Below are 13171 nucleotides of genomic sequence, written 5' to 3'. Positions count from 1 at the left end.
TAACAATATTACTGTACCCTCATAAAACAATATTACTGCACCCTTTCTAATTCAAAAGAGAGAGGTCACAAATTTCTGACAATCATTCCTTGACAATTATATAACATTATTAATTTATTAATATAATTATTAATTTATTATAATTTATTATAATTTATTAATATAGTGCTTTTTGCCATCCTCCAAAATAACTCAGTGTTGAGTTCTCCAATCATTTAACTTGCTAATGAAAAATTATGTCATCACGTTCTTATGCTATTTCATAAAATCAGTATTATCTTGGTTCATAAAACCCAATATTATGCAACTTATGTATATTAATCTTATGAAAGTTTTCTTTCTCATTTAAAGGTCCACCTGACAGAATCCCACCACCAACAAGACCCTTACCGACAGTACCTCCACATCGTTCTGTCCCTCCAGCTGATCCCAGGAAGAATGACAGGGCTAAAGCTCCTCGGCCACCCACAGGGGATAAGCCCTCCTACCCTGGTGTCAAACCCAACATCTGTGATGGAAATTTCAATACTCTAGCCATTCTCCGCCATGAAATGTTTGTTTTTAAGGTAGGTGGCCACTCTTTTTTTTTTTTTAATTTTTAGAGCGAGAGAATGTATCTTCTCTTTTTCAAAAGCTAGCTCTCATTCAGCCTGATTGTGCTTCTGAGCTTTCTTGCTTTTTCCAAGTTCAAGAAAGACATCTGAATGGTTTATATGCTTATCAGAGAAAAGGCCTGAATGTTCTATTTTGAGGAATGAATTAATGTCAGCAGGAAGTTGCAATGCTTCATAAATGTAATGGTAAGTAAATACTGAATGTTATGGGAAGATTAAAAAAAGGCATAATTCAAGTCATGAATAGAAGCTAATAGGGATGATTTGGTTGGGAATTTAGCCATTTCCACGCTCATTGCTATTATTGTGTTTTCTGCATAAGGACCCTGTAATTTAAATTTATAATTAGATCAGACACTTTATAAAAGATATTTGTCATTGTGTTGTGGTTGCCTTGATACATTCTGAGTGGAGGCCAGTGTTAAAAGAAAGACTTTGCAGGTGTTTGAAGGCTTTTTGTTATTGATATTTGTGGGTTGGTTCAATTTTTGTTTGAAGATGTGTCTGTATGGCACTTTGATTTTAAATAGGCCAGTCAATATTCAAAGACAATCAAAGCAAATCGATTGACTGGACCACAATAATGATCTGGCACATTTTCTTGAATGATTTCCAAAATACAACAGGGCCATAATTTTAAATGATTTTTATGGGATGTTTTGGTACAAGTTTTCAAAATTAAACAGAGAATATTAAATGACATTCTATTAGCTTCCCAACACATATTCTAATTTTATATTTTCTTGAACTAGCTGTGATTCAAAAAAAATATTATGTGACTATTTAAATAAATGCACTTCTAGCATACACAGAGTCTTTTAATTTTTCTTAGAAAATATATTTATAGAAACAGTATTTAAGGATTAATAGTGTTCTACTGGTGTCCTCAGTGTTATGTATAACTGTTGCAGGGGTGAGATTCAAATTTTTTAACAACCGGTTCTGTGGGCGTGGCTTAGTTGGTGGGCATGGCTTGGTAGTCATGTTATTGGCTGGGCGTGGCCAATTCAATATCACTCACATTGAGGCACGCATCTCCTCGCCTGGACTCTCATGACTGTGGGGATGCTGCAACAGTCGTAAGTGTGAAAAATGGTCATAAGTCACTTTTTTCAGTACCATTGTAACTTAGAATGGTCACTCCACACAAGCAAAGTACCAGCAAAGGAGGGGGGAAAAAAACTCCAGAGATGTTCCTGAGACAGGAAGTCTAGTCCTGCCAAGAATGTAATAAGGGTTAACAAGAGAGGCAGTTTCTGTAAGCAACACCAGAATGTTTCCTTCCTGCTTTCCTTACAGGATTAGGCCAGTAATTTCTTCTAACAACTGGTTCTCTGAACTGCTTAGAATGTTACGAACTGGTTCTAGCAAATAGGTGCGAACTGGTAGAATCCCACCCCTGATCTGCTGTCCTCAGAACTGTACAAAGATCAAGATCACTCAAAAATATCAACCTTGGATTAAGCTCTAATGCATAGAATACAATTGATTCAATATGAGATGTTTCTGTGACTTCGTAATTGAATTACATTTCCTATAGAAAAGACAATGTATACAAGGGACATGCATGAAAATTACATCTAAAATACAATGAACAGATTGATAGACAGTAGAATTTTATTGACATTCATTGGAACTCTCAGCATGCAAACAAATGATAAGTTGGATCCACAAATTATACTGACATTTCTTCAATGTAATGTATTTCTATTGGGCTTTGTCCTCCTTCCACATGTCAATACAATCTCAAAAACAGCCCTCATTCCCCAGAGGTCCTAAGGCAACTACCCTCAGCAGCAGGAAGATCTGCCTGAAGGCAGAGGGTGCTAAGAATCTCCAGGTTAAATCAGGCTGCCTTTGGACATAGGAACAGTCAACATTCAAACAATGAAATGGATGATTGACTAAAAGAACTACTGATTGAACTCAACAATATGCATTGGAGTATCATTGGATTATGTAAAACACAATGAAAAGGCAAAAATTTAGTTGGACTTGAAAGGACTGGCCATTTACTCCATGCTGAGGTACCAAAGATGGATGATGGGGCGGATTTGGTTTTCTCAGCAACCAAAAGCTGAAAAACTCTGTAATAAAATTTGTAAGTATGTAAGACAGAGTAGCTCAATGCATCATTCAATTGAACAAACAATACAAACTTCAAATCATCCACATGCGCCAACAATAAGCTATAGTGATGACAAGTTCAAAGAGTTTTACGATGATGTGGCCCGCCTTCAAGACAGAGCAAAATGCCAATACAAAATACTAATAGGTGACTTTAATGCAATAATAGGAAGAACAATACCTGGATAAAAATCGACTTGCCCGTTTGGAGATGGTGAACAAGATAATATAATCAACAAACTAGTAGATTTGTTAAAGGACAGAAATCTTATATCATGAACTCATTTTACAAGAAAAAAGCTAGCAGAAAATGGACATGGAAGAGTCCATCTGGGTACACCGGAAAAAATGACTACATCATGTCAATTTCATAAAATGATATTCTGTAATTGTACTATCATCAATCATTTTAATGTTGGAAGTGACCATAAAATGGTACAGGTTAAAGTGAAGATACTGTTGAAAAGAGCATATGAAAATAATAAAGACATCATGAAAAACAAAAATAAACAGCGATAAGCTGTTAGAGGGGAACAGCGATTTTGAAATTAATCTGTCAAATTGCTTTGCTCTGTTGCAACTTTTGAAAGAGAAGAACATGAGGGACAAAAATGAACAAATAATCAAAAACATCATTGAATCTACTACATCTATAAACCCACCAGAAAAACACTTTTACAGCCAAAAATCTCTGATGAAACTATAGATTTAATGAAAAAAAAACCCAGACAATGAAGAATAATGGAAGTCTCACTAATAAACTGGACTACATTGAACTATGCAAGGCCATAAGAAAATGTATCCAAGAAGAAATCACCAGTTTAACATGAAGCTTGTGGAAGGGATTAATGGAGCAAAATGCAAGCTTATAAATATAAGAAAGAAGATTTTTGTATTAAAATATAAAGATGTTCTGTATGTAGAACAAGGTAGGAAATGTTAGAAATAATTGAAAAATTCTGTTCAGAGCTATAAAAAGATCAAGATTACTCAAAAGTAACAACACCCACAAAAGAAGAAATGCAGATGTCCTAGTAGAGAAAGTGTCAAGTTTCATTGCCACAAAATCAATGAAAAATGGCAAAGCTTCAGGAAATGACTCTGTTATGGTTGAAATGCTGAAAGCTGGCAGTCACTGTTTATACAAGATACTAGCAAAAGTATACTCAAAATACCTCAGAGAAGAAAAAAAAAATACCCAAATGCATGGAAAATGCTGAAATGATTTTTATACACAAAAATGGGGCTCAAGATGATTTAAAGAATTATCACCCAATAAGCATTATTTCAGTCATCTACAAGGTTTTCACCAAGATAATAGCAAAAAGATTATTGAGAACATTAAATGTTGCACAGCCAAAGGAGCATGCAGGGTTCAGAAGTGGCTACAGCACAATGGATCACATCCAGGTTGTTCAGCAAATCATTGAAAGGTACAACGAGTATACCATGCCTCTGTGCATGGTTTTCATTGACAACGAAAAGGTGTTTGACTCAGTATTCCAGCAAACAATCATTAAGGAATTGCTTAACCAAGATGTAGACAGTGCTTACATAAACTTACCACAATCAATAGATAAAAGAAACAGTGGCAACAATTTGCCTTAATGATCTTAAAGTAGAAATCAACATAGAACAAGGTGTATGACAAGGCAATACAACATCACCTATCCTTTTCTCAGCCTTCCTTGAAGAAGTATTTTGCAAACTAGAGTGGGCAAAACATAGAATAAAATCAATGGTGCTTATTTAAATCATTTAAGATTTGTAAACAATGTTCTCTTCTCACAAAACCCAAAAGAGCTACAGAGACACATACAAGAGCTGCACAAACCAGGAGAACCATGTGGCTTAAAAATAAACTTGAAAAAGAGCCAGGTTATAAATTCACCAAAGAAAGAAAAAAATATTATACCTGGAGAAGAACTAGACATAGTAGACACCTACATATATTTTGGTCAACGGATCTCAATGGAAGGTGGTACAATAAAGAAAACTGAATGGCGTATTAAATGTGGTTGCAGGCATTTGGCAAGCTAAGTATAATTTTCAAGAACAACCTCCCCCTTATGCCTGAAAAGTTTTTGATCAGTTTATGCTATCTGGTCTAACATATGCTGGTGAAACACGGACACTAACCTCACAATCAATACAAAAACTACGAGTGGTGCAAAGAGCCATGGAAAGATACATGCTCGGCATTACAAGACAAGGTAGAAAGATCTGCACATGATTAGAGAACAAATAAAAGTATATTTATCATCAAGAGAGTAAAAGAACTGAAATGGAAAAGGGCTAGTCACAAGGCAAGAAGAACTGATGGCAGGTGGACCAAGGCAGTCATAGAATTGATCCCCCCTGATAAAAAGCATCCATGAAAGAAATATAAAACAAGATGGAATACATTGACGAGTAGAATTTTCAAAATGAAAGACAGTTGTGCAGCTTATGTAATAGATGGTCTCTGTCTTATCAGATAACTGATTCGAAACTACCTGGTGATGCCAGGAAATAAATTAATACAGGGAATTGTGGGAAATTAAAAGATTTTCCTCCCCCACTGATCAATAGAAGAGAGGTCACACTTATGAGAGGTTCATAATATTGATTATGCCAGTGTAAAACTTCAGACTTTTCAGATATGACATATTAATTGGTCATGATAGACTTGCTACACAAAAGTACCTCAAACCACTCCAATAAAAGTAGTCCAGGAGACCAAGTAACTTGACATTTAATAAATTGAAATAACTGAACATTATTTAAGAATACTACTTAGTAGAATGCATAACTTTCCCTGATAACAAAATAAGTAGATTCTAGGTAATTGATTCATGGTTACTTCATTTCATAGAAGAATGTCTTTTATGTATTATATATTTTTCAGACAGAACTACCAGCTTTTGAATAAAGGCTTTGTAATATTATGGTTTTATTTTTAATACCCCATGGCCATCCATCTTTGTGAATGAAGTGAAAGGTTAAGAATCTCATTTTCTAACTTGACATTAAGCAGGATATTAAAATTCCCAGCCATTTGTTATGCCATTCATCTCGTAAACAATAGAATATGCTCTAATTTGTTTTACACTGTAGAAATTATTAACTACATCACTAAAATAAATCTTATTTTTATTAGCCTAAAACTGTGGTTTTAATTGGAAAGATCAGCCATAATTTTGTGTAGTGCCTCCCTTTTGGTTATGAAACCAAAGCTGTAACTTTGATACAGACAGTAATCATTCATCTAATCTTAGAAAACTCTATGCATGTCTACTTAAAAGTAAGCCTCGCTGAATTTTGGTGGAAATTATGTCTAGGGAACTGAGACAAAAATGACAGATTGCATTGTGTGTAGTGAAGTATAGCTTCTTTTCTGATGTTTTATTTATCATTCTATTCGTCTTCAGAAATAAAAGCATTCAAAAATAATATGCAATAAATAAAATTATTTTTTCCCATCTTTTTATATAGTTTGTCAACAGAATATTAAAATAGTATGTCCTGCACTTTGGACTCAGAAGCAAAAAGAGATTTCAGAACATGCAGAGGTGTAAACATACTATGTTTCTATAATTTCTTAAAGCAGTCGTGTGTTTTCACTGCTACCATATGATCTCAGGAGTAAACATGTTTGGTTTTAGCCAATATTTTTCAAACTTGGTAGGTTTAAGATGCATGGACTTCAACTGCCAGATTTCACCAAAAATCCTCACATCTTAAACTTTCCAAATTTGAAAAACACTGTCTTTATACATCACATTACCACATGCTCCTAAGCATCTTTTTGCTTTCAAGTCCTTAATCTCATCTTCCTAATGAATATTATATCTTCTTTTATATAACATCTTATTTTGTGTGCCAAGATAGATAATTTAGCAAGGATTTCTCTCCCTTGCAAAAAATATTAATTACTGAAAAGTTTGACTATTCATCTGATAGTGAAAGTTGTATAGAATGTTCTAGAGGTATTACTGGAAATTATTCACAAAGTGAAAAATGCTGGTTATTTAGATTATGTTGATATCCAAAGAAAACAAAAAATTGCTGGCATTCTGACATTTAGTTTACTTTATTATCATTGCACCTTGTACAACGAAATCAAACACCATCTTCAGTGCACATCATAACCACGACCATGAAAATAAACACAAAAACACATCCTTCACCCTTCACACATTGAACCGGAAACCCCCGACACCACACCAACACTGCACTATACAGCAGAATTCAAAAGAGCTACTGCCCTGGGGTAGAAGCTGTTTTTCAGCCTATTTTTCCTTGTTTTTATTATTCTGTACTGTCTGCCAGATGGCAATAGTTGAAAACAAGGGTTCCCAGGATGAGATAGATCTTTGAGAATGTTTTGAATTTTCTTAAGGCAGTGGGAGCTATAAAGCACTTCCAAAGAGGGAAGAGGGCAACCAATGATCTTCTGGGCAATGACATTAACCCTCTGGAGTGCTTTTCTATCTGCCACTGTGCAATTGGCAAACCATACAGAGGTGCAGTATGTTAAAATGCTCTCTGTGGTGCAGCGGTAGAATGTCACCAGCAGTTTCTCATTCAGTTGTTGTTTTCTGAGAAGCCTCAGATAGTATAAACTCTGCTGGGCCCTTTTGACCAGGGCTGCAATGTGGGCACCCCAGGTCAGGTCCTCTTTTAGGGTAACACCCAGAAACTTAAAACTGGCCACTTGCTCCACTCGGTCTCCATTGATAAGCAAGGGCTGGATGTCTGATCTGTTCCTTTTATAATCCACTATAAGCTCCTTGGTCTTATTGGTGTTGAGGACCAAGTTGTTGTCTCCACACCACAAAAGCAACCAGTTCACCTCATCTCGGTAGGCAGACTCATCCCCTCCGGAGATAAGTTTAGCCATCTATCTAGGATGTATTAAAATCTTTGAATAAAGAACATAGGGATTCTAAAATAAATTGACTATGAAAAAATTAAGAGAACTTAGCAAAGCAATGCATATATGCTACCATTTACTTTTCAAAATTATAACTTTAACTTATTTTTGTGGTGGATAATGTGGTTAGAATCAACAACGTAATGAAAATGATTAAAACTTCTATTTATGCCTTTCAGTTGCAATGTAAGACACAATCTACATCTTAAAACACAAATTTTGTTACAAGTAGTATATCACTAGACATTAATATGAAACCAGCTCTGAGGGCATTCAGTTTATCCAGAAGAAAACAAGAAATGATTGTGGCCATCTTTGGAAATACTGAGTGGATCTCTGGCTATACAGTATAGTAAGCAGGTACATCTTGCTTATTTAAATGCAGGCATAGGATGAGTTACCGTAGTAGTTACTTAAACTTCACTATATGACCCTACTTTCTTCCTACTCCTCTAGCTTCACTTGAGTGGCATTCTTTTTTTTTTTTTTTTTAAACAAGTTTTATTAAAAGTTTCAACAACAAACAAATCATTACATATTAAATCTTTCCCTGTCTTTCTACAAAAATTTCCCCAATATTCTCATAAAACACAAACAAACACAAACAAACATAAAAAAATCTTTTAGTAAAGTACCTTGGCCCCAGTTACCTCTCTTTGCATGGGCAGCGCATATCACTCTTCACAATTCTATCTTATTTAATCCATCTTAATTAAATCATTAAATTTGTATCTTTTGCCCATTCATTATCCCTCTATCTCTTCTTATAATAAAAAGAATTTCTCCTGAAATCACTAATCAGAGTATGATGCCTTTCTATCCTCCCCTAAGTTAGTAAAATTAACATTCAACATAACAAATACCCAATTTGGTTCTGCTTGGTACATTCTATCCACTTGAGTGGCATTCTTATCTTGGCTGTAATTATGAATCACAACTATGAAAGAATATACTTCCTCTTCTCTAGATGATGAACTATAAGCGTATACAATTAATTTTACTTCTTGTTATCTCTATAATGGACGGTGTGTGTTATTTTATTATTTTTTTTCCCATTATAAAACCTTTTCTTCTTCTTAGGCCACTACATTTGTATCCCATTCTTTTCACAACTAGTTATGCTGTGTTAGTTTTCCCTATTGCAAATCAAGCATGTTAGCATTATTACATCATGGTCAGTTCATGGTTCTTTATACTGTAATATATGTGAGGGTAATAGTTGCAATGTTCAGTTATATTTTAAGAATAAGACAATTAGGAAAGGAGGAAGAACAAGAATAGAATATGAGACATTATAGGCCAATAGTGGGTATCTCTTAATTCAGTTCAGGGAACCTCTAAATATGATACAAAAGTAAAATGTGAAGCTGCATAACAGGTGTAGCTTTGATCCATAACTGATGTAATACATTTATGGGTTTCAGCGCAATGCTCACTACACAATAGCCAAACTTTATTCAATTAAGATGGGAAGCACCTTTCAGCCAATAGAAAAATATAAATGCAGAAATATTTATGATTGTCTTGTTCTGTTTTCAGTAAAATGTGTTCTATCTTCCTGATAAAAGATATTTTGTAGAGTAAAACATAGTAAAAGCTGTCGTGTAATGTTTTCTTCAATAAACTCAAAATGCAGCAACAGATAACAGATATTTCTTTATTGAAAAGAGGCTGCGTGGTAACTTTTATTATTTTTTTAACTCCATGTGAAATGTTTTAACACCGACAGAAAGTACATGGAATGTTGATGAGCTCTATGAAAATGCACTTTATAATACATGCCACAATTGCTTTTATTGTAGTGAAATTGTAGCTATTCCCACCTTTTTCTATTCATTAATGAAAGTATGCAACTAATTAAAATCACAATTCAGATTTGAGCATTTAGAACCTTATTAGATAGAGATGAAAAAAGTATTACTGCAAACAGAGGAACTAATTTGATGTTAATGAATATAGCTGATTTTTACCAGAATTTTAGTAACTTCACTACAATGGAATGTGATATCAAATCTCTACTGAAGAATCGATAGTGCTTGACATTGGAGAAGTAGGAGTGTCAACAGAATTTTATGGTAACATCTAACATATTTTTTAAAAACAGTCTCATAATTTCTGGAAGATTGTTCGTATAGTTGTCCACTAGGCTGTTGATCAAATTGATTATGTCAGGAAACAGAGAACACAACAATTCAGGACTACTGGTTTTTGAAAGATGTTTATAAGCCCGAAGGATTGTCCCATTCCCCCGTTATATCAAACAGAATCAAAACAGGTTCATTTTGGTATTTCACACTTTCTCCTTTCCTTAGATTAAGTTATTTACTTTAGTTTACCTGCTCTTGTATTTCCTTTATCAGTTATCTCCATGCTCCACATCAGTGTTTCTTTGAAAGATCATATGTACAACAATGTTTTGGCTGGACAATTTAAGGTGTGGAAGTCCACATCTCTTAAAGTTGTTAAGATTGAGATAGCTTGTAGGTGCCTACAGGAAAAGATGTTCTTTCAATAGTACCCTGAAACATATCTGCAAGTACATGAAAAAAGGAGGATTCTAATAGTGAAGGTTGGAAAGTAGAAAAGGAGATCAAAGCTATACTAATAAGCACATATTTCATGTAAAACAAGAAGTAAACAGTGCAGGAATATGCATTAGTATAGCAAAATAATTGAAATATGATAGCTTGTATGTAGAATAGCGCTTGTGCAAATTGAAAGGCTTTCTTAGCCCCAAAGGTAGGAGATAGAGTGAGAGCAGTATCTACTGTATATGTAACAAAGAAGTTATTTATTTATTTCCTTAGTTTGGTGCACTCACAAGATTCAATTTTCATGTTATTCAGGACAATCTGTTTTCTTTGTATTGCTAGCAGGAAACCAATCAGGGAAGTCTTGATCTTGCCACAGAAGTTTTAACCTATTTAAATTGATCTGCTCTAAAGACCACCAGGAAACTTTATCTGGTCCAGAATGCAGCAATGTATGGCAATGGAGGGGGTAGCTTTATCCTATAACACATCTATTACATAAGCTGCACAACTACCAGTTCCTTTCTGGATACAATTCAAGTTGCTGGTTATCACCTTTAAAGCCTACATGGTTCAGGGCCAGATTCTGCAGGACTACTTTTTTTCTAAGGGCATATACCTGTCCTATCAGGTAAGAAAGGATGGGCATGCTCTTGGTTGGGAAAATAGACTGTGTTACTTAACAACAGGTTTTTGTTGCTTTTAATCTGTTTAGTTTTACAGCTGTATTATGTTCTTCGTGATGCTTTTACTTTTGATTGGGAGTCACCCAGACGTGGTTGTAAGTGGTGGCTATATAAATGATTTAAACAAATAAGCCAAATTTAAGCAAAAATGCATATTATATAGCAAGGCATATGATTAAAAAGAAGAAAAAAGTCTAATGAGAAAATGGAAAGCAATGTCTGGACAGGTGTATTAACTACAGGCAAGCAAATGGGAGCACAAGCAATAGTAAACTGCCATTTTGGCTTGATTCCTGCCTGGAGCTCAACTTAATAGCAACATTGCTTGAGCAAAGCTTGGCTCTTAGCCTGAGGCTTATCAGCAGACTGAGTTAACCCTGTGCAGTCATTATAAGGGACCATTGCTAGAGAACTACAGTGGTATGCTACAATAAAGTTGTCTAACAGATAAGTATCAGTTATCCTCAAAATAACTCTTTATTCAAGTTCTGCCAGTATACAGCTATATGTATTGAAGATCAAAGGTTAGCTAACATTTGATTTGTGATAGCTCTACATTACAAAAATATACTAATCAAATGCAAATCTCACAACACAAATCTGTTCCACAAATTGATTAAAATTATTCCTTTGGCAGGAGAACCAAGAAATTATAAATGACAGAAATAATTACAAAAAATCTCAGCAAGGAATAATTTTAAATTACACCGAGACATCTCTCCATTTTTTTATCATTAAACAAGTGTTATCCTGTAGTATTAACAGTACATACCAAAAGGAATAATTGCAAGAATACTTCAAGCACAAAGCTTAATTAAAATTTCTTTTTGTTACAAAATGATAGCTTTTCAACTAATTTAGGTAGACAGTTTGAAAAACACTTGCAAGTGCTTCTGGAAACACTGTAATCTGTGTAAAGAGCAATAACATTTAAGAAACTGTTCCTTTGGTTTCTTATTGAGTATATTAAACCTAATCTTAAACATAACAAATTACTTATTAGAAAAATTGCAGCCTATCTTCAAGGTGACCCAAGTAGACCTATAATTCAGGAAAAGTCACCCATTCCAACTCATTATTCCAAGGAATTTTTTTCACTGTCACTATCAGTAAAGTAGCTATTAGCAAGAAGCTTGTTGTTCTTTTAATATGAGATCCAAATTGCCATTATTTCTAACCTACAATGCTCCCTCTGATGTAAAAGGACTCTTATCTTTACTCTATGCACAGATTCTGTAAGTCCAGTTCATTCTTGCCCAGGTACTTCTTGGTCAGCTGCTCAATCACCAAAATGTCTTGGGCTTGTCAGGATAATTGAGGGATGATTCAAAAGTTTGTGTGCCCATAACATTTGTTCCCTTCTTGTCAAATGGCTTGACTCAGCCACAAGAGAATCACAGTCCTTGGACAAATACTCTGTTCAAAACGTTCTAGCTAAAACTGTGGGTTCATAATTGACACTGGATTGGAAAGAAGATTTTGAGAAATTTTAGGGAGCATCTTTAGCTTGTAGATAACTTTTTATTTGGTTTTGCTTTTAAAGTTTGCGATGGTAACAGAGCTTCCTTTTTGAACACCATTGCTGAATAGTCTTTCTGGAGAAATTGTGTTGGTGCTGCCAGCTGGCACATCCTCCTTCAGTATCTTGGATACTGTACTTCGGGGAGCCTGGGGTAGAAAATGATAATGACAAATCACAAAATGACAAAACATCAGGATGGCCTTGACCTTGCTGGCCATTCATAAGTCCTGAAGACCTAGTTTTGTGTCAAAATCTAGAGTCCTGAGTGTGTGTAGGGATCCATTTTTGTTGTGTTAGTTATTGTGGGGTATGATAGTTGTTGGCTGCTCTGTATTTTAATGTATGTATTGTTGTAATTATTTTTATTTTTATTTAATTTTGTTTGTCACCCAGAATCACTTGTTTAGATAGATACAAACTGAATTAAGGAATTGTCAGCTACTGATGTCAAAGGGATAACAAAAACCACTACTAGATCAAATGCCAATAATTTAAGCCACTATGTGGGAGACAACTGCCAGAAGAATTGTAATCATTCCGTTGGTAACAAAGTTTGGGAGACCCAACTTTTTATACTGTATTTAGCCCTGGAATGAAGATTATTAATAGTCTGGTAGAATCACTCCACAACAAAATGAAGATACATTCTGGTAGCCTTCCTTCCCTTTTCTTTGTGTTTTAGAGTTTAAACTATTTTTTTTGATACCAGAAAATTAGAAGAAAGTGCACATCACAGTTGAATGAATACCAAAAAAGTCTGAATCTCTTAAAATAGT

The 13171-nt window shown here is 34.6% G+C and overlaps 1 protein-coding gene across 2 annotated transcripts in view; it reads left to right on the top strand.

Annotated features, from left to right (window-relative positions):
- Positions 1-13171, top strand: part of MMP16 (matrix metallopeptidase 16) — a 178141-nt gene that overhangs the window by 130224 nt on the left and 34746 nt on the right. For both annotated transcript variants that reach the window (XM_087961977.1, XM_026689105.2), the window contains exon 6: positions 352-566. In XM_087961977.1, coding sequence (XP_087818103.1) covers positions 352-566 — 215 coding nt within the window. The remainder of the gene's footprint in view (positions 1-351; positions 567-13171) is intronic.

Source organism: Notechis scutatus, chromosome 3, assembly GCF_049901735.1.
Source record: "Notechis scutatus isolate UNSWTSFEM ecotype Mainland chromosome 3, rNotScu1.2, whole genome shotgun sequence".
Taxonomy (NCBI): Eukaryota; Metazoa; Chordata; class Lepidosauria; order Squamata; family Elapidae; genus Notechis; species Notechis scutatus.
This window is presented reverse-complemented; position numbering and strand designations above follow the sequence as displayed.